The 21555-nt window shown below is 47.8% G+C and overlaps 2 protein-coding genes across 3 annotated transcripts in view; one reads left to right on the top strand and one right to left on the bottom strand.

Annotated features, from left to right (window-relative positions):
- Window positions 1–87: 87 nt before the first annotated feature.
- Window positions 88–13985, bottom strand: haus3 (HAUS augmin-like complex, subunit 3). Of its 2 annotated transcripts, none has more exons than XM_063203737.1 (6): window positions 13966–13985; window positions 10878–11694; window positions 9977–10219; window positions 8532–8926; window positions 5953–6211; window positions 88–904 (listed from the first exon to the last, which is right to left on the bottom strand). In XM_063203737.1, exons 2-6 carry the CDS (start codon window positions 11652–11654, stop codon window positions 698–700), a joined length of 1881 nt encoding a protein of 626 aa, XP_063059807.1. In that variant the 5' UTR covers window positions 11655–11694; window positions 13966–13985; the 3' UTR covers window positions 88–697. The 2 variants fall into 2 exon arrangements, with proteins under 2 accessions (XP_063059807.1, XP_063059806.1); XM_063203736.1 differs by lacking the exon at window positions 13966–13985 and adding an exon at window positions 12337–12486.
- Window positions 13256–21555, top strand: part of LOC134453001 (pecanex-like protein 3) — a 41807-nt gene continuing 33507 nt past the window's right edge. The window contains exons 1-7 of the mRNA XM_063203735.1: window positions 13256–13589; window positions 15151–15455; window positions 15706–15914; window positions 16581–16686; window positions 16938–16980; window positions 17339–17434; window positions 18381–20534. Coding sequence (XP_063059805.1) covers window positions 15261–15455; window positions 15706–15914; window positions 16581–16686; window positions 16938–16980; window positions 17339–17434; window positions 18381–20534 — 2803 coding nt within the window. The 5' untranslated portion in view covers window positions 13256–13589; window positions 15151–15260. The remainder of the gene's footprint in view (window positions 13590–15150; window positions 15456–15705; window positions 15915–16580; window positions 16687–16937; window positions 16981–17338; window positions 17435–18380; window positions 20535–21555) is intronic.

Below are 21555 nucleotides of genomic sequence, written 5' to 3'. Positions count from 1 at the left end.
TCATTAGCCTAATAAATACAAAGTGAATATATACGTGTACAAAAAAACACGGATGCAAAACAAAATGCATCAGGACTGACAAGGGGCTGTGCCTTCAGGGTTTATAGACAGCATCTATACATATACAGTGAATTAATATGCATGTGTTATTTTGATTAAGCTAATAGCTGTCTGTATTTTTTTTTTTTTTTTTTTAAAGACATACACGTTACAAAAAAAATTAACATTTCATGCCATGGTAATCTTCTTGCATGTCTTCTGAATACATGAATTAATTGGCAAGGGCAGTAAATCAATTAACTTTTGTCATAAAAAACACAGAATTTATGTATGTAGGCACGAGATTATATATAGTCCAACGACTTCATTATCAGTTCAGAATAATGATGGAAATATGGAAATTTTTACATCACTGTCTGGCAGTCAGTTCAACGGAGCCTATCAGAGTCAGTTTGGGAGGCATAAAACAAACAGATAACTCATCAATGAAGACATTTCCCTGTTTAGTAAAACACAGTATGAATAAAATGAATGGGCTAAACCCTTCCCTCGTGAGACTAAAGAGCCTTCGTGCTCTCCACCACCACCACCATCACCGCCACCAGCAACACCTCTTTTATGTGTCCATTGTTTTTGATGAAATGCAGGTACACGTGTCCGACAGGGCTGATCAATAGCTCACTCCAGTCCGCTCGCTCTACTGCCTCCTCTCCTGGCTCTCCACCGCCTGACGCAGGGCGTTGGGCTCCGAGTGGAACAGCGTGTAGAGTTCCCTCTCGGCCCTCAGGGTGCCGCTGCGCTGCAGCTGGCTCCGTTTGGAGCTCAGCTCTGCTGCCACCTGCTGGAGGGCGGCGTACAGGCAGCCACTCTGCTGCTCCAGCTCCTGCACGTAGCGCCTCAGCTCCTGGAGGCGAGAGAGAGAGAGAGGGAGGAGAGGAGAGGAGGAAGAAGAGAGGGAGGAGGATAAGGAGGAGAAGAGGAGGATAAGGAGGGGAGAAAGGGGGAGGAAGAGGAGAGGGAGGAGGGACGGGGAGGATGATGAAGGAGGGCAGATGAGAAGGGAGGTGGAGGGAGGGCGGAGAATGAGGAGGGAGGGGGAGGAAGAGGAGGGGGAGAGGGTGGATGAGGAGGAAGATGAGGGACGGGGAGGAAGAGGATGATGAAGGAGTAGCAGAAAGGGAGGAGAAAGAGGGATGAGAGGGTAGTGAGGATGGGAGGGGGCATGAATAGAGAGAAAATAGTAGAAAGAAGGGAGGAGGAGAAAGAGAACGGAAGAGGGAGAGACAAAGATGAGTGTTGGGAAAGTCAATAGATAGAGAATTGTTTTTTGTTTTGTTGGGGGTTTTTTTTTTTTTTAGAAGAGGGAGGTTCTGCACACTGCTTTGCTTCAAATATATTTTTATATATAAAAAAAACAAACCAAGGCAATAAAGAGAGAAAATTGCAAGAGGAAAGGGAGAGACAGAGATAAGGAGATGGGGCGGGTGTCGAGAGTGAAAAATGGATATTGGTGAGGGAGAGCAAAAAAGTGGACGGAGAAGAGCAAAAGAAAATAGAAAGAAAGGGGATAGTAGTGATAGAAAGTAGCCGGACTAGGAAGAACTGTGGCAGGTCGGTCAACAGCTTTTTTGATGGGAAAACACAATTAAAGATAATAACACACGCACACACGCACGCGCACACACACACACTCTTTCTTTCTCTGCTTTGCTCTCTGTCTCTCTCTCTCACACACTCTCTCTCTCACACACACACACACACACACACACACACACACACACACACACACACACACACACACACACACACACACACACTTTAATTTCAAGAGTCTGTGATGGGTGCCATACTGTTCCACAACATACACAGGCACACATACACGCACGCACACGCACACACACACACACACACACACGCACACACGCACACACGCACGCACGCACGCACACGCACACGCACACGCGCACGCACGCACACGCACACGCACACACGCTTCCCAGGGTGTGTGTTTTTCAGACGGCCTGCAGACATGACCTTTCTCTCAGCGTGGTATTTAATCATCTGGACGCAGGCACGGCAGACTGCAGTCTACACTGAAACATGTCTAAAGCAGAGCAGTCCTGCAGCCCTGCAAGACGAGGCAGCTAAAAGAGAAGAAAATACAGCTGGGCTGGGCTGCCCTGTGCTGTCATCAGTGGCCATCTTGCCTTACGTGTGATGATGATATTGTGTTAATAGTGATATATTAATTGTGATATATCGTCACTGACCGGCAGAAACTTTGTATCTCCACTTTCTGTTGCATTTTTAAAAAAAATAATTAAAAACCACTGTTTTATAAATAAATAAACATTTTATAATTGAAAGTGGGTTTTAAATCATTTATAAAACTCATATACCGGTACTCATGGGAAATGCAGAGATTTATAAATGGTAAAAAATAGTTTGTGAAAGGTGGAGATATGAGGTTTCTGCCTGATAGTGACGACATTACACTAGCCTGATTATCATGGACTTTCAAATCTCTTCGAGACTTGGTCTGAGCAAGAGCATAACAACTAACATTTCCCAAAAGGCATGGTTGACCCGCCTCCCTTGGTTTGCTACTGGATGTTTGCCTCCAGACAAAGTGGGAGGAGTTCCCGAATTTTCTGGAGCTCAGAAACGATATTTGTATTGCTCCTGGCCTGACTAGAAGCAACACTTGTTGATGCTGCGTCACTAAGAGGGTGCGGCCTGGCTAACATTACACAGAAACTGGTGGTTACATGAGGACATGTACCACTGACGCATATACTAGTACAGTGGTTCTCAAACTTTTTCCATCATTCCCCCCTTCAGAGGGTCTGAATGCTTCCGAGCCCCCCCAAGCAACAGCAGTACTCGCGCAGACTGATTTTGCGATCGCTGCGCAGAATCAAAGGAAAGGTGATGACTGGTGAAATTAAACAAAGAGGGACTGCAGTTGAATGCAAATGTGTGTTCATTTCCTATGGTATTCAAATGAATGACAATTAATAATATAAATAATGTTGGTGAGGGCTTTAAACTTATTGACTTATTGGCGAGACAGGAAATCATTTCCTTGTGGAAAAAACCCAAAATCAGGTGTCACAAGCCCCCCCTGAGATGCCTCTGCGCCCCCCCAGGGGGGCTTACGCTCCACTTTGAGAAACACTGTACTAGTACATGGACAGCGTGCTCCTGTTGTATTCCACTCAACGGTTTTTTGAAGCATCCGCAATTGATCTGCGAGGATTCTTCCACTCTAAATTTTCGCATTCGTGCCTTAGCAACGCAGGCCATACGCTCTGATAGGACAGCGGTTGCGTTTTGACTCTCAATCAAAAGAATTCTAAAAGAATTCTAACTATCAATCAAGCCAACTAACAATGCTCATTGGTCATTTAAATCATTTTAATAGCTCTCTAAAATAAAGGGTCAGCACGAAAAAAATTATTTGCTTGTTTGAAAGTAAATAGAGTAGACACGGCAAGAATTGGCATGGAGATGGCGATTTTTTCCCCCAGTTTCCTGGTCTAGTGCCTATGCCTTTGCCTCACTTTAGAATAGAACTCAAGGCGTCCCCTCTATTTAGTGTCAAATGTCAATGACATGCACTGTATGTGTTCCTGACGGGTATCACCATTACAGGCATCAGATGATGGTGTGCCTGCAAGTGAGTCAGAGTAGGAGAGAGAGACAGAAAGGGGGGGGCAAGAGGGAGAGTACGAGGGAGACTGCGCGCGAGAGAGAGAGAGAGAGAGAGAGAGAGAGAGAGAGAGAGAGAGAGAGAGAGAGAGAGAGAGAGAGAGAGAGAGAGAGAGAGAGAGAGAGAGAGGAACAGACAAGGGACTGCTGGTGTAAAGCTGATGCACATGCCACATGTACCTGAAACTGACACCAGAGACGTGTGATGGGACTGTCAGCTGTTGGTGACAAGACGTGGTCATGAATGTGTTGTGCTGCCTGTATGTGTGCTGGGGCTGTATGCATGGGGTGCCCGAGATGTACATAATACTAAAAGAATAAGAATAATACTGTATAATACTGTGGAATACTGTATGCATATGCTACACCTCCGTATGGTGTTGACTCACCTGTGTGTGTGTGTGTGTGTGTGTGTGTGTGTGTGTGTGTGTGTGTGTGTGTGTGTGTGTGTGTGTGTGTGTGTGTGTGTGTTTCAGTGCATGCAGAGAAGATGGGTGTATAATTTATTCATTCGAGACCTGAGTTTTGGATTGGGCGTGCTGTGGATGCTATGAAACGCACGCGTGCGTGCGTGCGTTCCAGCTAGACAGCTAGCTACTAGATACTGCTCAATATTCATCAGTTATAGAGAGCATGTTTCCTGTATCCCTAATGCTGCATTCCAATAGCAAGTTGTTTTTGTTGGTCAATACTGTAGTTGTTGGATTATGCATCAGATGTGGTTCCTATTGATATTAACTTGTGGAATCAAATAAAGTACATAAAATGTGTGTGCGTGTTTCTTGCTGACTCGCTCTTCTGCATGGTATGAGACGGAGTATGAGTCTTAACTAGGTGTGTGTCTGTGTACAGTACGTACACAGGTGCACAGGGCTTTAAATTAACTTTTTCCACCACCAGCCAATTTGGCTAGTGGACATTTTTTCTTACCAGCCAAATAGAAGTTCAACTAGCCATTTTTTTATCTCACCAAAATAAACTATGCGTTAGGCTAGTTATTTTTTTTTAATTATGGTAATTTTGTTCAACTATTTCCACAACGCAGATACACTATATGCCTACATACCATATGCCTACATAATAAGCATAGGCCTATTATATATATTTTTTCATTATTTTTTTAACTTCTGCTTTATTTTTTACTTTCATTACTTAGGCCTAATCATTCATTTTCATTCCATTCCTCTGAAAACAGTGAATCACATCACAGAAGACACTCACATAACAGACCTTTAACATACAGTAGCCTAACCAAACACAAAGCCAAACACTACAAAACCTCACATACGCAGACCCCAAGGAAGGAAGGAGAAGAGACGAGAGGAAAAGGAGAGGAGAGAGGAGGAGCTCTTCTCTACCATGCGCAACAAAATGACAAGAAGCCTATGTTTAACTAAAAGTAAATAATATCACGGGAATCTTCGTTTCCTTTGTTACTTCCATAGCGTCGTCGTTGTTTTTTTCTTTGTTATTTTTTTTCTTTCCGATGGCGTGGGCTTTCCAACTTAGTTGCGCCAGGACTCGGAACAGGACAACTGACAGCTCTACGCTCACACGACTCTGACAGTCAGCTCTCCACCTCTGCCCTTGTCGCAATTTCGTTCCACAACCACTCCTTTTTTAACGTCACTAGTATTACTGTTACAATTAGGCTACTACAAGCATTCACCAACACAGAGAACCTTACAAAGCAGATGTAGCTCTGGGCATAATCTGCGTAAGTCCTGTTATTGAAACGGTCAGGCCCTCGCGTTCAAAAAGGCAGCCTGATACAGCAAGGTTTGTGCTGGTAGCCTAAAAAATAGGCCTAATAGCAGTCACGTTAAAACGTTTGTAGCGAAAGCGACAAGAGCATAGGAGGAGAGCTGCCTCTCAGAATAGTGTGAGCGTAGCTGACAGAAGGCTGGTCGTCTGAAATGTTTTCAGTCCTGGCGCGCACAGCATAGAGTTGCCGCTGTCAGCACCGGACCGGCAGCCGGACCTGTCGCTTCTATGGGATCTGTCGCTTTTGTCATCTGATTGGCCGAAATGAACGATCCATGTTTTAGGGGCTGTCCATGGTGGGAGGCTACGTCGTGACGCTAGTGTCCATGGGTAATGTAGGAAATCTCGCAGTCTAACGTTCGTCATAGCAGCGGTTTACCGTTCATAATTACTGTACTCGGGCGCTACTAACCAAATTGGTAATATCTGTGTGTGCGCGCCACCGACTGGTGCGGGGTGTGGGGGTCGTGGTTGTACCTGTGCACTGGGACAGAGGTGGGAGGCGGCTACTGCTGCAGCGGTGCTCTGTCCTGGCTCCGCCCACCGCTTCAGGCGCCTGCCGTCCTTCTCCAGCTCCGACACCAGCCGCTGCTGATTGGCCCGCTCGTCGCTCTCGGCCACGCCCCCACGCTGCAGCTCCGCCTGGCTGTCGGAGGCCACGGTGGCCACGTCAGTCACACCCGCGAACCAGCCCTCCGCCCTGCTCCTCTCACCGGACTCCAGCATCTGCAGCAACCTGGATAGGAGACGCAGAGGGAGAGAGATGGTTAGGGGAGAGATGGAGAAAGGGAGAGAGAGAGAGGAGGTTAGGTGAGAGATGGAGAAAGGGAGGGAGAGAGAGAGAGATGGTTAGGTGAGAGATTGAGAAAGGGAAGGAGAAAGAGAGAGGGAGAGAGATGGTTAGGAGAGATTGAGAGAGCGTCAGAGAGAGAGAGGTTTAGATGTGTGTGTGTGAGTGAGTGAGTGAGTGAGTGAGTGAGTGAGTGAGAGAGAGAGAGAGATGGTTCCATTCACTGGCAACTGCAATCCCCGGTGGAGCTGGAGAGAGACATACTTTTCTATAGGGTTGGGGGTGGGAGAAGGAAATCACAAGACAAAGAAAGACAGCGGAGACAGAGAGTGCGTTCCAATATGCGACCTTGCCTCCTCCACTTGTGCTTGTGGTGGAGGTTCTGCAAGATATTGAAATATAAAGCTGTGGTCAGTGATGTCATCATGACATATTACTTCCTGGTACGAGGAGACAAGCACAAGTGGAGGAGGCAAGGTCGCATATTATAATGCACTCAAGAGTCAGAAAAGAAATGTGTGTGTATGTGTGTGAGAAAGAGAGAGAGAGAGAGAGAGAGAGAGAGAGAGAGAGAGAGAGAGAGAGAGAGAGAAAGAAACAATGAGAGTGAGAGGGATAGAGGGAGAGAAATAGCGAGAGAGAGAGAGAGAGAGAGAGAGAGAGAGAGAGAGAGAGAGAGAGAGAGAGAGAGAGAGAGGCCGAGGGAACGAGCAAGAGCCAGAGCGAGAGCTGTGTATCAAGGTAGGCAATTTTGGTGCCAAGCAGCAGGATGTGAAAGGTTATTCATGTCAAACATAAGCACAGGGTGGCTGCGGGCTCAGCTGACGTCCCAAAATTACTAAACATGTCAGGTTTCTTGAAATGTGGGGGTTGCATTTTTCAAGTTCCACTGGACTGGACAGCTTTTCATACACTTTGAAAGGCAGTTGCTACCAAGGGCCCCAGTTACAACAGTTTTGAGAGGGGGAAATACGTCAGCATTAAGGTGCAAGCTGGCAAACTGTCATTTACCCTACTTCGGCTGCAAATTCCACAAAACCGTTTTCCATTACATATGGGCAGCAAATGCCTGAGTCATATTTATAATAACAACCATTTTTGATGTAAATAAAGGAAATGGAAATACTGGTTCTAACATGAGTATGATGGTTCGTTTTGGAAATGTCAAAGTTATGGCACTTTGTTTGAACTACCTTACAGATGCAAAACATTTCCTACAAACTACAATACTAAAGCTGGCATTTGGATTCCCAAAATGCTGTCCACGATTTGGATTTAACCTGGTCATGTCGAATGTGAGGTTACATTTTTACACACATACACAACTTGCACAGCCTGCAGTTGCCCCTTTAAACGGAATGGTATTTTCCGCTCCTGATACTTGCCAAATTCAATTCCCCAAAAGCATATCTGCCAAAAGTTAAAGCTTTAATACATTTGAAATCTGTGGCAATCTCTTTCATCACCCTTTTCAAATAGAGTGCCTTCTGATTTCACACAAAAACTTGTGCAGAATGCTGGGTTTTGAAACACTGAGACAGCTTCTATTAGTGTCTCATCCATTCTGACCCTCTTCATACTCACAGAGATCCACATAAAAGCCTTCCACTATCTTATCAGTTCTATCCGCTTCAAGCTCTATCCGCTACATCAGTATTCCTCGAAGTTTTTTTCAGGACCACTTCACCCCAATCTCATACAGCCAGGGCCATTTACTGTATGCAATGAAATTCAGCTTCACACGGAAAGGGAAATTCACGATAAACAAGTTGTGTAAACACTGTGCATAGCACAGGGAGCTCAAGTATGTAATATCTTATATGCTCAAGGTTACCTTGTGGTGGACCACACTTTCAGAAAACTCAACTTTCAAGATTTTGAACTTCTGAATATTCTGCCAGCACCTCTGTATTTAAGACACGAGTACTAGCGGTTCAGTATGCCACAAAGTGTGTATATACTTGGGAAATACTAGGATGTAAGTGGAATGGTAAGTTACTCATCTGTGTTTCTTCACCACCGCACCGAGGCCTCGAACCCGCAACCTCCTAATCACAGCAATAGTTTGGCATGGGAGCATAGGTGCGAGTGCAACACTAGTGAGATAAAGGTCTTGGCCGACAGCTCAACTCTACTGCATCTGCATGAGGCTTCAGGAGGGAGATTTACTAAAAAAAACCTCACCAAACTCTGCTAATTGGTATCCGTTACATAAGCACTGCAGAAAGTAATTTTTAAACATGAGCAGAGTGCTCCTAGTCGGTACCTCTGGACTGTGGGGTCGGTGACGCTGAGTATGGGGTCAGGTTCTGGCGCATTCTCCTGGAGCCTCTGGAGCTCTTTGGCCCGCTCCGCTAGCCTTGCCGCCTCCTCCCTCAGCCCCCGGGCCACCTTGCCGGTGTGGGTGACCGCTCGCCCGTGGCCCTGCCTCTCGCTCTGCAGGCCGCAGTGCAGCAGGTCCAGATGGGCCTTCTGCTGCAGCAGCTCCCCCAGGAGGAGCTCCTGCAGGCGGGCGTGCTCCTGCGTCAGCTCCCCTTGCTCCCGCGTCTGGCCCCACAGCACCGCCGAGCACAGCTGCTGGGTGCGCCGCAGCAGCGCTGACCACACACGCTCCTTCTCTGGGGCGGGGACACCCTCAGGGTCAGGGAGAGGGGCGGGCAGCTGCGAGACAAGCAGGAAAATAGAAAAGTCAATTACTGTCAGTAAATGTCAGTGTTATGACTCTAAATTAATAACAGCCAACCTCCCAATGCTGGAGAAAATTCTGTTTGGCTAGTAGAGAAGAAAACGTATTAGCCACTTTGACTGGTAGTGAGTGTATGTGTGGCTGGCTAGTACGATTTAACATCTACTACTACTGATGAAAAAATGTAATTCATAGTCCTGGTCAATGTTACCACTGGATATAGCCATGCAGCCATTAGAGCTAGGCTAGAGCTAGAAGATAACTCTGAACTGACTGCAGTACTATGTTACAGCTGGTGTCTTAATTTCGATCGGGATTAATAAAGCATCTCTACTGTTCTAAAGAAATATAAATAATAAATCGCAGAAAAATAAGCTCAGAGGCAAATGTTGGTGTAATACAAGCAGGGCCAGCTGCTTCTTTTCAGGTTTTTAAAAACATCTTTACAAACATTGTTATTCATGCTGACTGCTCAGGAGGGGATTGGGGAAAAACAAAAAAACTATATCAATTGAATCTTCGAGTGATGGATACAACTCACAGCCATTTGTTGTTCAAACTAAAATATAATAATAGTGTAATAACTAGCTTCATGAACATTTTCAATGTAAATGGTTTTAAAACAGGTGAAATGTTGGTGAGCTAACAAAACTGGATAGGTTTTCTCCCATTCATTTTCACCTGCTTTCAAAAACTCAGAAGGACCATCTTTTCCTTTAAAATTCAGACCATCCTTGCCACACACACACACACCGGACTACCACGCGCCCGCACACACACACACACACACACACACACACACACACACACACACACACACACACACACACACACACACACACACACACACACACACACACACACACACACACACACACACACACACACACACACCATCTTTTCCTTTAAAACTCAGACCATCCTTGCCACACACACACACACACACACACCCATTCACCACACACACACACACACACACACACACACACACAAACACACACACACACACACACACACTTCCTCACCTCTACGAGCAGCTGTTTCTGCTGACAGAGCCAGTCTTTCGTAGCGATGGCTCCAGCCTCCTCTGCCCGAGCCTGCAGTAGCTGACCCTGGATCAGCATGTTTGCCGCTTGCAGCTTCTCCATCTCTCTCTTGGCACGCCGCACCGCATTCTTGTCATCGTTGTCATCCCCCTCCTCCTCCTCCTCCATCCCATCCTCTTCCTCCACCACCCCTGGGCCCTCCTCCAGTTGGGCAGAACGTGTCTGGTGAAAACAGCAGAGGTTACGTTAAGTCTCAGGTTCATGAGAATAAGACCCCCCCCACCCCTCTCGCATCACAAATTTGATCCACCTGGTCCAGCTGAATCAGCAAATCATGATAAAAGCTCTAGACAGCTATTCAGTGGAGGTACCCGTGTTTACTTTCTGAACCTGGGACTTGACACCTCTGAACTGAAAGGTTAGAGCAACACTAAGTAGTTTTTCTACCCTACTGCTTGGAAGTACAACTGCTTGTCATTGGATCTACTGCATGAGGAGATGACCTGCTTCTCCAAACTCACTCTCCCTGGCTACGGCCCATGAAGGGCAGCAAAGTGAATTTAGAGGGGCCATTTACCCTACCCAGTTTCAAGTGGGATAAACCACTAAAAAACTATTTCAGAAAGCAACCTTTTTTTTTAACCTTGAAAGAAAAAAACAAAATAATGTTATAAGAAATCAGTCTACCCTTCAAGAGGAAAAACAGCAGATATTCAAACCGCCAGTGACAATGTCACCACCAATGTCACATGCAATGTGATCAGTCACATCACCACACGTCCCTGACCTTGTAGTGTTCCGCCAGTGACAATGTCATCACCACATGTCTATCCACATGTCACATGCTATGTGACCATTCACGTCACCCCAAGTCCCTCACCTTGTAGTGTTCCATAACACTCTTATGGGTGACCCGCGTCTCCTGCAGGTAGGGCTCCAAAGGCAACTGGGAGAGCAGAGAAGCGGCTGGAAGCCTCGCCTGCTGTTCCACCGACATCTGTTCCTGTTGTTGTTGTTGCTGCTGCACCTCCTCTCCCTTGTCCTCGCTCATCAGCGTCAGACCCTGGAGCCTCTCCACCTCCTCCCGTAGCTCCTGCAGGGCCCCGTTGGTGGCCACGTTCTCCCTGGCGATGGCCTTGACGCCGTCCCCGGCCTCGCCCGCCTCCCCCAGGCTCAGGCTCTCCCTCTGGACGCGGCTCTGCGAGCGGTGGTGGTGGGCCAGCGCGGCGGCCTGCTCGTCCCGGGACAGGCGCAGGCACTGCAGCTGCTGCAGCCGCTTCTGACTGGCGCGCTGCTGCCTGCGCAGATCCTCCAGCTCCTGCTCCAGCTCAGCGATGCTCCTTTCATCTTCCCCCTCGCCATTGACGTTGTCATCATCCTCATCCTCGTCTCCAGCTCCTGCCGAGTTCTTCAGGTGCTCCATCTCGTCCAACACCTGCTCTGTGAGGAGGGTTTTGCCGGACTTTTCCAAGGCGTGGTAGGACTGGAGTTCTTCCTCTAACAGGACGTTCTGAGGGCCGAGGCTGCACAAGAGGTTAATGAACTCCTTGTTCTCGGTGGTGGTGTCAAACATGCCATCGAAGTCGGAGGGGTTCAGAGACGAGGCGTCAGGGTAGCCCAGGCGGGACAGAAGGTCCAAGAAGCGGGCCCCGTTCATGATGAAGCGACTCTCACCCTGCACACCATGCAATCATAACCTACAACACACCAGAATCACAGTCACAGTCCTTGTTTTGATTAATTACCATCCGTTCCATTTTATGAGTCTATTGGTGGAGGAAGGGCGCTTTTTTTCCTAATCTCCCCTCTCTCTTTCTCTCTATCTCTCTCTCTCTCTCTCTCTCTCTCTCTCTCTCTCTCTCTCACTCTCTCTCTCACACACACACACACACACACACACACACACACACACACACACACACCTAAGGGCCATCAAAAACGACTATGGGAAAAATTGTCCAGATTTCCAATTTTTACATCAAGCTGCTGCTAGATCTGTTTGTGTCAATGTTGAACGTCATTTTAGATGGTAGGCTACTTTATTATACTATGAAGTGGTTTACCACACAAGACCACTTAGCTGTAGATGCACGGTAAACATGCCATTATCGTGGTAATGTGTTAATCATTTGAGTAATTACCATGTTGCGTTTGCGTAATAACTACACATCGACACGTCTTGTAACCAGAAGGTGGAAGAAAACACCCATCAACCACAGACCTGTATTAACCATCAACTAACTAACTACCGTAGCTAGCTAGCAGAGATACTATATCAGATCAGCTCGTATCTCCCTTGGGGTCAGAACTAAGCAAAAAATACATAAAGTATACATTACCTCAAGTATGTTCGAATCGATGTGCGCCACACTCCTACGTAAACTTTGTTTTTAATAACCATCAACATACATCAACGAGGCTACAGAAGAAGTCCGAAAAACCCGCCGGAATGACGTCAACATCAACGTTTTTACTACGGTACGTGATGGGGAACAAACAGTCCAAAGCAGTGTCAGCTCCTAAAACGCAAACTGAAAAGTAATCAGAATCATAGGTGGGGGGGTGGGGGGGACTGTAATGAAGACATAGTAAGAAAACAACGTTTTTCAAAGTATGTGTATGCAAACTATTGCAAAAAGCTTTCCCATTTCTAGTTTGGGAATCAGAATTAACTGCTTATCAGTGAGTAGTTACATCTGCTTGCATCTCAGCCTATCTCAGCTAGTGTAGAGCGTCTCTGGATGTAAAAATGCGAAAATATTTCCTGTTCATGTTTTGTTTTATTGTGGTCTGTATTTTTGGCGTGGAGAGTGTAGAACCTCACAAAAAATGCAGACGCACGGTTCTGCGAACACTGGAACACTGCGAATTTCCACACAGTCTAGAACTCTAGTTAGGTTCTACAAAAATGAACTCTGGCACCAAAAATCTGCAGCTTCATATGATCTGGGTCCGTGAAACGCTTTGCAGTGCTTAGAACCATTTTCGGAATTCACACTGCAAAGCGTTACACGCACAGACCTGTATTAACACAGGTCTGTGGTTACACGGAATCTAAACTCTCTCTGCACGGACCGATCTGACTAGGACCACTGAATTAACCAATTAAAAGGGTTCGGTTCCGTCGGACAGGAAAATGGTCAGACGGCAAATCAGCGACAGCAGTCTCTCTGACAGATCTGGGATGTAGCCAACCACTAAGCAGGGTGTATTTTTCTTCCTGTCGGTGGGTGTGTGCTACCTGTGTGAATGGGCGAATTCGATAGGAGGAAGTTAGCAGGTTAGGGAGAAATAATGTTCGCCAGTCTTGATTTTTATAGACATTTACAACGCTAAAATTGCATATTTGTCTGAACCGTTTATGAATGAATGAGTGAAGGAAAGGCCTGTCTTAATACTGTGTATTGTAATCTTAAAGCTTCAGTGAAAGTGGATACACGAACTATCCGTGTCTTTCAAGGGAAGACGCTCGCGAAGAGGACCATTGAAAAACAATGATAAGTTAGCCAGCTTGCGAACATCAACCGCGGTGGGAAAAGAAAGCATAAGCAGCCTTTTTCTCGGACATACCATGGAGCGGATGAAATCAATGGTAATGCATGCATTTCACTGATATTTTATAAGGCTGATTTGCTGATGGGTCATGTTAAGTTGTGCTTTTTGCTAGCGCTACGTTAGCTCATCTTGCTTGTTTGTGTGTGGCCTAGCTAAAATCCAAGCTAGCGTCAGTGGCTAACCTTATAGAGAAATTATTTTAAGCTTTATCAAAACATGGAACGAAATATTGCCCATTTGGTAAGCTGTCAAGTCAGCAAAATAAGCTGTCACGCGTTGGTAATGTATTTTTAATGTGAGGAACTGGCTGGTTGCATTTGTGTCTTTTTTATCAGTCTCAACAGAGATAGCGTTAGCTAACTGTAATCAGATCATACGCTCATTTACAATTAGTAGTTCTAGTGCTAACTTACCATTTGGTCGCTGCTTATTTTGTTATGAGGATCTTAGCGTGACAGCTGTGTTGCTAGGTCTTGCATGTGAAGGCGTAATAGCTAACATTTTGTGCATTATGATAGCAACGTAAATCGAATCTTTGCTACTGCACTCATTGATGCTTATGATAAGCTAAATAGCAAGATATGTGGCTATTTTCACTTTGCAGATTGCAGTCATTCCTTTCTACTCATTTAAGATGATGATGACTGTGTTAAATGTACGGTACAGGTGAAAGGAATTGTGTAAATTGTCAGTATTCAAGGTAAATATTTACAATTAATTAGCTTTGTTTGTAGCTACTGTTATCCCAACGTTTAGGTTGTTGGTAGTCGTCATTACTGTGACACTTGGTTGCTGGTTCGTATTTTAAATAAATACACATGTCAGCCACATACGATATATAACATATATGTTATTATAAACCTTATACGTTAGGTGAAACCTTAGCCACATTTGATAACATAAAATGTTGCACAGGGAGTGACCCCTGAACTGGGCTGTATTGCTAGCGCTTATTGAAGCCCAACGGTCAAAGTTGTACCTATAAGTTATTGCTGCAGTTAGTCGTTTAAGGAGTGCAAAGTTTACATCTTAGGTAACAACGCGTTACCAAAGTAATGCAGACATGTTTATAACTGATGCCGTATCGATATTATTTTACCTAGCTCTAGCTCTGAGTCTAGCTATCCTTGCTAAGGAGTTAGCCTGTGGTGTCACGCATGGTACGATGACATGTAAGTTGTTATTCAATATAGTGCACTAGCCTGATGGTAAGTTATGTTTGGTTAACTGGCGTGGCCTGGTTTATTACCTGTTTTAGCCTGTCCACAAGCCATTGAACGGTGCAATGCAAGCACATAATGCACACCGTAATGCTTTCATTAAATACATACCATTTCAGTCATGTTGCCTTCATGTATTCTCATGGTACTGTCACACTTTATTTGTGTCTGAGAATGGATGGGTTTCCTGTGGCTATTCCTTGCTGCGCCTGATTTGGTCATTTATTTATCTAGTGTTGCTTCTTCATCCTGTAATGCCACTTCAGAGCTTGGACGTAAGGTTGCACATTGAGGTTTTGCACTATAAAAAATGTGTCTGCTATGTCCATTAAGTTAACAGCCACGTTTCATTCATGTTTTACCCAACCCTCTTCCTAGGACGTGCAACTATGAAGAAAGAGCCCCAGTCACCCTCGATGGAAGTGCCACTGTAGGGACGGTGCAAAAGAGGGGAGCGACACGCAGGCAGTGTAACGCTGCTGCCTTATATGCTTAACTGCCCAGAGGTGACAGCTCTCTGCGCAGGGACCATGGGCTCTCAGGCGCTGCAGATACTTCGTCAGGGGGTGTGGGCCTCGCTGACCGGCGGCTGGTATGTGGATCCCCACCAGAGCACCTTCTCCAACTGCTTCCACCTCTACCTCTGGATTTTCCTTCTGGCCTTCCCCTTCCTACTCTACATGGTGAGTTTCACACTTACTGTTTCAATGGTTGTAGATAATCTATGGATGGTCAGAAAACACAGCCAGCTTGGTAGCACATAAAGCATGCAAGGGGCGGGATGACTAGTGAAAAGACACAGCATATGATAATGACATGATCGGCCATCATTTTTGAAAGACTTGAATGTACACACCACTCTTTGATGTGTTGTTGTAAAGCAATCTGAGTCGCCTCATATAATTGAATCCCACCTCATCCATTTCTTCCCAGGCTCTGCCACCAAATTTGTTGGTGGCGGGCGTGTACTGTGCCGTGGTGGCAGTATTCTTCACTGCCATCAAGGTGGTGAACTTTCGTCTGCACTCCATGTTTGACCTGGGCGAGATCGTGGAGAAGAGGCAGGCCTCGCTCACCCCAGAGAACCAGAGGGTGGAGGAGGGGGAGGAGGGCTCCGGAGGACACGATGGACACCAGCGCAGGTCGGTTGCATGAAGGGATCTATAGGTACAGTAGGTAGTTAAAAATATTACGTTGGCCTTGGCCATTGCTCAAACAGCTGAGGCACTGTACTGTTACGCCGGGGACCCGGCCTGGGTTCAATTCCAGCCAGATGTCATTTTTCCAATTCATCCCCACATCTATTTTTCCCGTTCGCTTCCTGTCACCATCTCACACTGTCCTATCCAATAAAGGCATAAAAGCCCCTCAAACAATCTAAAAATAGTAATTAATGTTATTAATATATAGTAAAACTTTGATCTGGTCTACTATCTATCAGTCTATAGTTTTAACACATTTATTACACTTTTTGTTTTCAAGGCCAAGCAAAGAAAAACTTTTTGTACCTGACAATGAAACAGTTTAAGAATTATTATATTAATAGGCTTAATGAACCATTTTAGTTGGAATAACACTGTTGAGGACAACATGCATGAGAAACTATGCTCCTCAAGACCTGAGCCCCGCGGTTGTTGTTCTGGGGTGCATTTCTCAAAAGAAAAGTAGTTAGCCTGTTAGCAACTTCTGTAGTTGCCAATGGGAAAATGCATTGAAAACAACAAAGTAGCTAATGGAGTAAGCAACTTCGGTTTTGAGAAATTCACCCCTACTTGGTTGATTTTGTTTGTGGCTGGTTGCGTTGTCAGGGACAGCACTGTTGGTGTGGAGATGACCGTATTCCGGAAGATCAATTCAACCCCTCCGGTTCGCTGCAGCTCTCAGCACTCATTATTTGGACTCAACCAAGTCTCGGTATGGATCACGAGCACCTCAATATAGCACTTTTCTGCCTGATAAAGAAGAGTGGAAGACTATCAACTTCCTAGATGTTGTAGTGTGTGACATACATAATGCATTTCAGAGCTGCGTACAGCATAAAATCTCACATTATAGAAGAGCTAATTATGTAAATGATAACTGTTATACAAATGCTATGCTGTTTTCTAAGATGGCATATCATCTTTGTCTTACTGAATTTACATTGTCTTGTGCTTTTCTGACAGGAATTTTTGCCTCAGCTGGATGACGCAGCAGGAGGATCTAAAGGTATATATGAATTGTCAGGTTCCCCTGGGGAGATTGTGTGCTGAAAGACATTGAGGGGGTTGGCGAGGGCTATTCTCTCTATAACATTCACTTGAACGCTAAGTGTCTTCCGATAGCCTATTAATAGAGAAGGTGTGTGTGTGTGTCTTTTAAAAGCCTGTCCTAGTTTCCCCTGAATCGCCTGCTTTTGGCTAGCCCTCTGCCTCGGCAGCCTTCCATGTTAATTTTAGTGGGCATTTTCCAAGGGAATACTTTGGCCGTGGCTGTTTTGAGATTTTTTTTAGGCCAAAGCTCTCGAAGACACACTTATGAACCACTTTTTTCCCCTTTCCTCCCTTTTCTTACGTCCCCTTCACAGATATTAAGGAGTTGATGCGGGAACAGGGTAGTAATAATGTAATTCTGACGTCGGCACACCGAGAGGACCTACGCCACAGCTCCCAGGACACAATACGTAAGCCTTTTCTAGTCTATTCATTTCTTTCCCTTTGTGTATGTCTGCCTTTTGTAGGTAAAATGTCAAAAGCTAGTGCAGCTGAAAAAAATGTTGCAGCTGAAAAAAAACCTTTTTTCCACAAAAAAGGCTTCTCAAGAACATGTCTGTAATTCTCAGTCACATCCATTGGCCTACGTGTAATTGTCTATGCACTACCATGTGCAGTGGTCTGGTAGATGATTGGTGTACATGTTTCCTTCGATGTAATTTCTTTTCGTGATTTGATATCAAAGCCACAGTCAGCCACAGCCATAGTAGTCACATGGACTGCCTTGTTTTGCACTGACTGGCTTGTGTGCACGTCCTCTTCCTAGTTCACCAATAGCACATTCTGGAAAGTGAAGCAAAGTCCACTTGCTGACGTCCATTTGCACCACTAAGTCAACAAAGACAAGACAAAGTCGTTTTGCCATGTTAACCTAGTTCTGTTTGCAACTATGTGCCTTCACAGTTCAAGGATTAGGAACAGGCAGTATTCTGAGTTGAACAAGTCTGCTCTTTGGTCTTGGTTGATTGCACAACATGTTTGCCGAGACTGCCACATGAGTTTGCCCCCCTGCTTCTTCCTCATACTGTCCTCTTACTCTACATGGCCAGTGTTTCTCGCAGAACATTCGTTAGTCAAGATGTTTGGGGGGGGGGGGGGGGGGAGGGGGGGGACCCATGATGATCAGAGACCCATGATGATCAGAGACCCATGATGACTATATATAATATATATATAAAGGCTATATGACCTATGATATTAAAATCCCTAAACGTATCCCTTTTTGCTTAAGTAACTTTTAGAAATTACATTTCCATCACAAAATCTATCTTTTCAGGGGACTTAGTCAAGGGTGATGGGTGTTTGCTGTCAAAGTGCTAGCTGAAACCCTGATTGCTTTTGTTTTTGTCCTTGCAGGGGCCGGCAGCGTCGTCCAGTCGTGCCTGGCCGCCGCCTCGGGCCTCATGGCCGACTTCCCGGGCCTGATGGGCGTCGGCGGCGTCATGTCCGGCGGATTCAGCAGCCTGCACCCCAACGGCTGCCCCTCCATCCCCCCGTCGCCATCCAGCCAGGGGGACGGAGACGAGAAGTTGCCCTTGGAGGAGGAAGACGAAGGGGCGGGGATGGGGGACGCAGGGGATCAGCCGTCTCCCTACAGCCCCGAGGAGGAGGACGAGGAGATGGTGGTGGGTCTTGGTAAAGGTAAAGGCATTGGAGTGGGTGTGGGTGGCTATTCGCCGCTGGGCCCCTCGGGCGAGTCGGAGAGCCTGGGCGACGCGCCCCTGAGCCCGCTCATCAAGAGCAGCCTGAGCGAGGAGCTGAGCGAGAACCTGCTGGGCCTGGGCCTGGACCCCGTCACCTTCGCCCGCGGCACCAAGCAGCACTCCGCGCCGCTCATCACCGGCCGCATGGGCATGGGCTCCATGGGTGTGGCCATCGCGGCTGCCGGCTCCACCGACAGCTGCTTCAGCGGCGGGGGCGCCGCCACGGACCGCGAGACCCTCAGCACCGTCAGCAGCTACCGCAGCGAGAAGACGGACTCCACGCAGCTGGAGAGCCCCTCCCTGGGCAAGCCCAGCCCGGCCACCGCTGCTGCTGCTGCTGCCGCGGCTGCCCCGCCACCTTCCGTCTCCAACGGAGCAGCACAGCGGGGCGCGGGGGATGCGCGTCACCCGGTGGGAGCCATGCTGGACACGCCCCTACACGGCGGCAGCGACACGGACGACTTGTCGGACAGCGAGCTCCTCCAATCGCCCTCCAAGGAGCTCTCGGTGGGGCAGGGTCTGGACAGGACTCTGGTGGAGGGCGAGGACCTGCCCGCTCTGCCCCCGGACCCGGGAGCGACGGTGGCACCACAGCCGCCGCCATCGCCCCCGCACCTCCCAGACTCCTCGCCCTCCAGCAGCGAGCGCTCGGACTTATGCGACGGGGCAGAGAGGGGCGCTCTGCCCATGTCGGTAGTGTCCGTGCCCCCTCTCCCCCCGCCGCGGCAGGCCAGCTCGGTACCCTCGGGCCTGGCCCTGGGGCTGGTGTGCTCCGAGCCCGCCCTGCCCATCACCTCCCCCCCTTACCTACTGACAGAGCAACCCTCTCTCCAGTCGCAGCAGCAGCAACAGCAGGTAGTGCGACCCAAGGACCTCAAGCTGCTGCGGGGTGGCGCTGGCACAGGGGGCAGCGTGGGTCACCGGCCCGGCCGGCGGAAAGCGCCCCGCAAGCGTGGCACGGCGGGCAGCAGCAGCTTCGACTGCGGCTCGTACCGGCGGCGCCACCACCACCACCATCACCACCACCACCCTCCGCCCCACCACGGGCAGCACAGAGACTACATCCCCGTGCCCCCGCGCAGCCGGCTGGGCGCCACCAAGGCCTACAGCGAGAGCCTGTTCGAGGACTCCAGCGATGAGGATGACGGCAGCGACATGAGCCCAGGCTCCAGCATCGGCTCCCAGAGACACTACAGCTCGGACGACGACGATGATGACGACGACGACGATGATGACGATGAAGATGATGACGACGACGATGATGACGATGACGACGACTCGAGCTCCTCTACCTCCTACGTGCCCATGTTCCCCATCGCCGGCGGCGCCACCGCTGCCCTCTCGGCCAATCAGCCGCCAGGGTCTCGTGACGGTGGGGAGGGCTTGGACGCAGTGGCCGGTCCCTCTCACGCCCACCCCCATTCGCACCCGCACTCGCGTGGCGCCCAGAGGTCGTCTAGCACGGCCAGTGCCAAGACCCACGCCCGGGTACTCAGCATGGACGGTGGTGGGGCTGGCGGTGGTGCTGGGGGTAGCGCCGGTGGTGGTGGCAGCACCGGAGGTGGCAGCCACTCCAACGTGGTGTCTCTGGCCTCCTCCACCCTCCTGCCTCTGCCCACCTCGGTCTCGGCGCCCCCTCCGCGGACCCTCACCGTCTCCAAGTCGGACCTGGAGGCGCGGGCACTGCCCGGCTCGGACGGTTTCTCGCGGGCGCACCACCGGCTGGACTCGCTGGGCGGCTCGTGGTCCGGCAACCAGACAGGCTGGAGGGCCTCTGAGATGCTGGAGGAAGGAGCCGTCGGAGGAGGTGAGTCAGCCAGGCCGTGGAGTTTGTGTCTTGTCTTTCATGAAGGGGATTATGGAAGTGAGTGTACGTATGCATTTGTGTGCTTTACTATTACTGTCTACAGGTGCAGGTCCAAGAACTAAATAAAAATATTTCAGCACAGACTACATTACAGAGCAGTGGATCTTCTCATATAATGGAATGGATTTTAATGTCATGCCAGCATAAAAATTGAGTTTGGTCTCACTGTATAAAAGCACAAATAGGCATTCATCCATTGCTCAAATCAAAAGCACATATACAGATCATTGCATCCATCCCCCCTCCAATCACCCTTCACATCGTCTACAAGTCAGGCACTAGTTCCAGACCCTACACCTGTCTTACAGCTTTTCCATTGCTTGTTGACATCAAAATGTTGTGCTTATTGCGATCAGCTGATTCAGAGCTGGGGTGCATTTCTCGAAACCATGGTTGCTAACTACATTAGCTAACTTTCTTTGTTGTTTGCAATGCAATTTCCCATTGGCAACTGGCCAAGTTGCTAACTGGCTAACAGCTACGCTTTCAAGAAACACACCCCTGGTTTGTGCCCCGGAGCTTTACTCTCTGAACCTGCAACTGGCACTTCCACTGTCTCTTGTCTCCCATGAAGGGGGATTTGGAATCAGCTCTGTGTGTGTGTCGCTGTGAGGTGTACATCTCTTGTCGGTCTAGTACAAAGGCTCAGTGCAGTAACTATGCCAACAACAGTGAAAGCCTTCATATGGTCCTGTCAAGTATTTTTTAATCACAGTAGGTTATTGAAAAGATGATGATCACAGGCGATCACATGGTCATATGTTTATGGGCCTTCTTAATAGGAAGACCCAAGAGATTGGCAAGCAAGATGAGATGTTAAAATCCACTTTCCAGTTTAAACTCACTTTTATGAAATATGTAGGACTGCCTTCTGGCACTGTATGACAGCTTTTCTTCAATGAAAGGGAATATGGTGTGTGTGTTTGTGAGAGGGAGAGAGACGTGTTTGTCCATGTCCAGG

This window comes from Engraulis encrasicolus, chromosome 7 (assembly GCF_034702125.1).
Source record: "Engraulis encrasicolus isolate BLACKSEA-1 chromosome 7, IST_EnEncr_1.0, whole genome shotgun sequence".
In the NCBI taxonomy this organism is placed as follows: Eukaryota; Metazoa; Chordata; class Actinopteri; order Clupeiformes; family Engraulidae; genus Engraulis; species Engraulis encrasicolus.
Note: the sequence above shows the minus strand (reverse complement) of the source record. Positions and strands in the feature narration are given on the sequence as shown.